Raw genomic sequence first — 7068 nt, forward strand, 5'->3', positions numbered from 1 at the left:
ATGGATAGGCTTGAAGGGTATTATTTTTCTGCCCTTTTCAGCAGCAGTTTTCTGCTCTCCAGCATACTGTTCTCTAAAATAAGTAGAGAACAGAGAGATCCATACATGGATGAAATCTTTCACATACCACAGGCCCAGCACTACTGCCATGGACACTTTAATAAGGTAAGAAAAACAAGATTATAGATATTTCTTGTATGGTTAACCCCTACGTCATAAGGAAAAAAAAATGCACTAGACACAATCAGTGCCATGGAACTGGTTAAATGAATAATCACACCTAAACGTGACCTTTCATTATCTAAGCTATGTGTATACACACATATATATATATATATATAAACATTTTTTTTTTTACTGAGATGAACCACAGACGTGTTACTTAAAGAGTTACCGTATTTGCTCGATTATAAGATGCTCTGAAAAATACCCCTCATCTTATAATCGAGGTCGTCTTCTAATCCGACCTCAAATAGAGGTCTGGCTACAAGACTAAGATCCAGATCTCCCGCAGCGCTGCAGGGGACCTGGATCCTCCTGTCTGGTAACCTCAGCTGCTGCCGGCACTTACACCGGGCTTCTATCACCGAGCGCCGGCCAAAGTGCCATACCTTCCCCGACTGCGAAGGGAATTCTCTTTTCTGGGAGCCGGCAGGGGCTTCTATGACGGAGCACCAGCGTCACATGACCTTTCCGGTGCTTAGTCATAGAAGCGCTGGCGGAACTAATGCCTGCCTCCACCCGCTGCCCCCATTAAACACCGGGGAGTCAGAAGCACTGGTAAGTCGGGTAAGTGATATGCCTTTTAACCCCTTATATGCCAGAGAGGCATATAGGGGTATAAGGTATTTCTGGAGGCACAGTGGCATATAGGGGGTTAAAAGGCATATCATGGGGCACTCTGCCTCCAGAAAAGCTTTTTGCCCCCCCCATATAACATATCATGGGGCACAGTGGCATATAGGAGGGTATAAGGCATTTCTGGGGGCAGAGTGGCAAGCCTGGGGGCAGATGTGTATAACTGGGGGGGGGGGGCAGGTTGGCAAATAAAAGGAATTAAAAACAAAAAAATAATTCTCAGTCATAGCTTTTATTAAATATGAAAAAAATTACATGAATTAATATTTACTGGTAAAACTTGTTTCCTGTAGGGTAGTCTTATATTCAGGCTTTTTCTTTTTTCCTAAATTAATATTCAAATTTTGGGGAGTCGTCTTATAATCAGGGTCATTTTATAATTGGGCAAATACAGTATTCTTTGGCATTATCGATTACTCCTTTGGTTTATAAGGCATTGACATTTGAGCTCCAGGTTGCCTGTGTCACTTTTATATAGCTTTGTATTTAATTTTGTCAGTAAGAAAACAGAATATGTGTAATATTTAACTACACTTATTGGGTACATCCATGATGAAACTCAGATGTACGCTTGTGGATTGTTAGGACACATCAACGTTCAAAGATGTCAAGTGAGTTAAAAAATGTTTGAGATCATAGTAAGGTTTACCCCTTTTCCATATTTGATGTTTTTTTTCAGAACAAATAGAGCCTTATTTTGATATTATAGAAATACATAAAGAATAATAATTTAATGTGTATTAATCATGAAACATTTGCCAGCCCCAAAGAGTTACATTTTTAAACCTGTGTTTGTTACTAAACTTTTTTTTTTGTTGTAACGAAGGTGGTGTCACCTGAAATATCACATCTCTGATTACAATGGCAGCCTCCAGGTCTGCAGATAAAAGAAGTTTTTTGGAACAAAATTGATACTTATGTAGCAAACAGTCTAGTTGAATTACTTTAAAATGGTTAAATCAATTAAGTGAAACTTCTTGCCCAGAAGTTGTTAAAATTCATAGTTTACAATGGAAGGGGAGAAATCGTTTGAGTAATAATAATACTCTTAAATATATGAGATTAAAAATATTTAGAATTAACTCTAATAATTAAAAATGATCTTTTTAGTGTTGGTGCATATTTCATGAGTTTAACATGACATTGAAATAATGTTAAACTTTTTCTGAGCTTGTCACAAGTGGGTGTTTTTCAGCTTCCTGTGGTGTTAATCCTTTAGATGTGTACAAAATGTTTTTTTATTTTAGTCTAGAGCAGGGGTGGGCAATTAATTTTCCCATGGGGCCACATGAGAAATTGGAATGGTTTTAGAGGGCCAGACCTCTACAAACTACAAACTCCGAAGCCTTGTCCATTTTGTTAACTTATGTGCTGTTTAATAAAGTTATTCAAGCCTACGTCATTGGTAGAGGTGCTTGAATAAGTAAGGCCTGAATAACTATTAGCACAGCACAGAAGTGAACAAAATGAACAAGGCTTCGGAGTGCATACCGTATTTTTCGCTCTATAAGACGCACCTGCTGATAAGACGCACCTAGATTTTAGAGGAGAAAAAAAAGGAAAAAATATTTTGAGCTAAAAAATGGGCTAAAATATTTATTACAATAACTGAATAAGCTATGAACACAGTAAGACACACGCAGTAAGACACACACAGACACAGTAAGACACACACAGACACAGTAAGACACACAGACACAGTAAGACACACACAGACACAGTGAGACACACACAGACACAGTAAGACACACACAGACACAGTGAGACACACACAGACACAGTAAGATACACACAGACACAGTGAGACACACACAGACACAGTGAGACACACACAGACACAGTGAGACACACACAGACACAGTGAGACACACACAGACACAGTGAGACACACACAGACACAGTGAGACACACACAGACACAGTGAGACACACACAGACACAGTGAGACACACACAGACACAGTGAGACACACACACACAAACACAGTAAGACACACACACACAGTAAGACCTCCCTCCCTAACCCCCCTTCTCAGTATCTCCCCTCTAACTCCCTAACCCCCCCTTCTCAGTATCTCCCATCTAACTCCCTAACCCCCCCTTCTCAGGATCTCCCCCCCCCCGTCCCGGTCACTTACCTTAAACTCCTGTGTTGGAAGCGTGAGGCGTTTGTCTCGGGTGCCGGCGCTTCACTGCTGATCGCCGGCGTCTGACGTCATATGCCGGCGCCCAGCGTAAAGCGCCGGCACCCGAGACAAACGCTTCCAACACAGGAGTTTAAGGTAAGTGACCGGGGCGGGGGGGGACACCGGACTCATTGGTGAGTCACCAGGACACTCTTTGCGGGCCGGTCCGAGCTATTCAGCGGGCCGGATGTGGCCCGCGGGCCGTGCTTTGCCCAGGTCTGGTCTTAAGTGTATATTGTGACAAACCCTGTAGCACGAGGGCCATACATATCACATTTAGGGGTCCTAAGCTCAGTCCTCTAGGACAATCAGAGTCTGGAACACCAGCTTGTAACAAAACAGCGCTTTATTTTTAATCGCTTAAACCCCAAAAACCAAATCATAAAAAAAAAAAAGAAAACCTAGCTCCCAATTGGAGCCCTCTCTAATTACAATATACTGGCCCAGACTGACCAGCCTAATCACCCACTAACTTGACCTCCCCGCCAGACCCAGCTAAGCCAGGCTCTGGAAAACCTCCCCCAGACAGCACACACAGGTCCAGGCAGGTATTGCCTCACTTGGTTTAGGGATGGTCTTCTTCAGGGCCTCTCCTTGCCCTGAGAGCTCAGGGAAACTTCCTCTTTCCCCAACAGTCTCTCTGAGTATCAGGCTCCAGGGGTTTTTAATGCCCAGCACCTGTGCCTGACGCCAGCCCCATAGGAATCCCGGACCGGATCCTGCAGACTTCAAGCCTCCTGGAAAAGCCGGCATGGAATTTCCACAGAATGGGGGAACGGAGCATTGGCCCACCCTGCCCTCCAATTGCTCCACCCCAGGGACCCATATGTATAATCTGCATAGCAGCTGTACCCAGATGTCATGCCAATCAACTCCCTGGGGTTCACAGTCTCACAATATGTAAAAATCCCAATTGAACTGCTTAGCAGAAGTTCTATAGATTTCAATGTAGCAGTTTAAATTTCACAATTGCAAAACATGCAATTTCCAGAATTTTCGTAACGCGTAATATGAAGTCACATGAGGTTACGATACCGCGAAGGTCCCCTTTTCAGATCTGTATATAAAAAAATCTGTAAAATAAATTTTAAAAAAAAAGGTCTAAGGAATGATTTGACACAGAAATATAGTGTGACAACAAAAATAGTTATATGTTAAAATAGGCATTCCATATTGGTGGAGAAAATATACACGTTTGATACGTGGAAGAATGAAATTAATTACAGGACAAGTCATTTGAGTGATTAAAAGCTTTTGCTGCAGGCCAGCAACAGAATGTCTCTACGTTATTCTTGTTTCTCATCTGGTGCCTGTTAAAAGTATAACTGATTTAATCTTTTCTGACATCTTAATGCACACAGTTACTGTTTCTAAAACTAGGCAAATCCGCCCGGTGTGAAATTAATATTTAAGAACATAGATAAGTGCATTTCAAATGGTGTATGTTAGGTTTTTTTTAAAAAAAAGATGTATTTGGAAGGAACCTGTTTACTTTGTCATCCCTTTTTGACTAAATTTGTAGCATTTTTTTATGATGGTGCAAGTTACAGGTGTTTTCTGCAATTTGAGCACTGGTAAGATTTGTTTTATGTATAAACTTTTCAAAGTTATTAGTGAGATTGTTTGCAGACCCCTGATTGTTAAGTTTTATTAAAACACTTTTGGCATCTCGTTACTTTTTTTCTTCAAGTGGGATCCCATGATCACAACGTTACCTGGCTTGTACCTGGCGTCGGTGGGCATAGTGAAGCCTGTGGCTTGGCTCTTTGCATGGAGCGAAAGTGTCGTCTGTTCCCCTGGGATGCTGCGCTTTGTAAACCTTCTTTTTAGCCTTGGCAATCTATATATCTTGTATCTAATTATTTGTAGGATACACTACAAGCAGAATGTAAGTATTGTTCCGGATTATATATATTACAGCGAGTTGAAATAGAAAAAAAGCTTCTATGTGAGCTAGTATAAAACGCTGTCCTTTTTGCCTTCTTGTGTGATAACTTCAATGGAAACATTGATAAGCCGCATAGTCCATTCATGCAGATTTTCTATCCAGGAACTCATCCTCTCCTCCCCTCCATATGCAATTTAAGAACTTTCTTTGAGTGGTTTGGGCACTCAGTCCTACCAGCAAATGTGCTGCATTTACTTACAGACTTATTAAGTTCAGCAGAGAAGGTGGAACAGGACGTGAAATCATCTGTTTCACAAAATGTTTTCCCATTTACCCAGATGTTAAGCTATATGGGGCTGACATGATAGACAGTGACACTCACAGTCTGTCACGGTCTCTCCATCATCAGAGGAGTCTGAGCAGGCAATATTCGATGAGATAATTTCCCTGTTTCCTAGTGATAGAGTGAAATGCCTCTCTGACATAATATAAAATAATAATGCATTCACAAATGCAAATGTAATGCTTTGCAGATAATTGAGCTATGCTCTGTATTATGTCCACCATTCAATCTTGACAGTATTTAGTACAGAGAATAAACAGGTGATTTTGAATGTATCTCTCTTGAATGTATTAATTTCTGAACATGCCTTTTGATGATACTGCTATTTATTATTGCGAAACTAATATTTATAAAACTAAAATTGTTTTGCCTTTGTTTTCCACTAGGTTTCAAGTTTTAGAAGAATCCTGTCTACCCTTAATTTATATGTGTTTCCGACTCTATATTTCTTTACGTTCCTCTATTATACAGACACTGGATCCACCTTTTTTATTCTGTTTACGTACTTAATGTGTCTTTATGGAAACCATAAAAGTGCTGCCCTTTTAGGGTTCTGCGCATTCTGTTTCCGTCAAACAAATATCATATGGGTCATTTTTTGTGCTGGAAATGTTATTTCAGAAAAGCTAACAGAAGAATGGAAGAGCCATTTGAAGAAGAAGAGAGATGAGAAAGGCCAATTTTCAGAAACTGTAGACCTTGTAATGTTTGTTGTTCGTTACTCCATGTCCTTCAAAAATGTGTTGAGACTTATTGTGTTAACATGGCCTTACATCACCTTAGTTATTTCTTTCTTGGGTTTTGTTATTGTTAATGGTGGAATAGTCGTAGGAGACCGAAGCAACCATGAAGCTTGTTTAAACTTTCCCCAGGTGTTTTACTTCCTCTCTTTTACCCTTGTTTTTTCCTTTCCACACCTTATTTCTACACAAAAAAAATCAGACTTCGTTGGGTCTATAAGAAGACATCCTCTCTTATACATTGGATTAACCACCATATCTTTATTTCTTATCTGGAAATTCACTTATGTGCACAAGTACTTGCTGGCAGACAACAGGCACTACCCTTTCTATGTCTGGAAGAAAATATTCCAGAGACATGAGCTGGTCAGATATGTTCTAGTTCCGGGCTATATTTTTGCTGCTTGGACCTTCTCTGATGCTCTGAAGGGGAAGTCAATGTTGTGGCTCTTGATGTTTTTTGTCTGTTTACTCTTTGCTACGGTCCCTCAGAAGTTGCTGGAGTTTCGTTATTTCATCCTGCCATATCTCATCTTCAGGCTAAATATACACATTCCTTCTGTAAGAAAGCTCCTTCTTGAGCTGGTTCTTTATATCACCGTGAACATAGTAACTTTCCACCTGTTTTTAAATAAAACGTTTCGCTGGCCTGATAGTGAGGACATTCAGAGGTTTATGTGGTAAACTGATGGACCATACTTTGCGTAAAAAAGTATTTTTGTTCTGTATTCAATGGTCTCTCCATCAAATGTGACCAAACGGCTCCATTGTTACTGGTATTTTTAAAATGCAGAAATGTTCATACCCCATGTTTGTTTTCCTGGCATTGTGGTCACATGGCCTATGAGTTCCCAAAAGGTGGAGAATGAGTGCGCTTACCTTATGGAGGATCATGGTTCATTTGTAATTAATGGAGAGCTGGTTCAAGCTTTGGACTCAAGTTATCTCACACGTCTGAGAATTCATATGATTTGGGGCTGGTATTCTGAGATTGGTTTCCGCTGAGATGTTCTTATGTACAGTATTCAAATGGTTAGAACTAAAGATGTCTGGTC

At 40.4% G+C, this 7068-nt stretch overlaps 1 protein-coding gene across 2 annotated transcripts; it reads left to right on the plus strand.

Annotated features, from left to right (window-relative positions):
• On the plus strand, positions 1 to 6697 carry LOC149302869 (dol-P-Glc:Glc(2)Man(9)GlcNAc(2)-PP-Dol alpha-1,2-glucosyltransferase A-like). Of its 2 annotated transcripts, none has more exons than XM_089482188.1 (3): positions 1 to 165; positions 4733 to 4939; positions 5660 to 6697. In XM_089482188.1, the coding sequence occupies exons 1-3, from the start codon at positions 1 to 3 to the stop codon at positions 6695 to 6697; spliced, it is 1410 nt and encodes a 469-aa protein (XP_089338314.1). The 2 variants fall into 2 exon arrangements, with proteins under 2 accessions (XP_089338314.1, XP_089338315.1); XM_089482189.1 differs by having other exon boundaries at positions 4733 to 4930.
• The last annotated feature ends 371 nt before the right edge of the window (positions 6698 to 7068 follow it).

This window comes from Sceloporus occidentalis, unplaced genomic scaffold (assembly GCF_023333645.1).
Source record: "Sceloporus occidentalis isolate IW3139 unplaced genomic scaffold, rSceOcc1.0.p SCAF_17, whole genome shotgun sequence".
Taxonomy (NCBI): domain Eukaryota; kingdom Metazoa; phylum Chordata; class Lepidosauria; order Squamata; family Phrynosomatidae; genus Sceloporus; species Sceloporus occidentalis.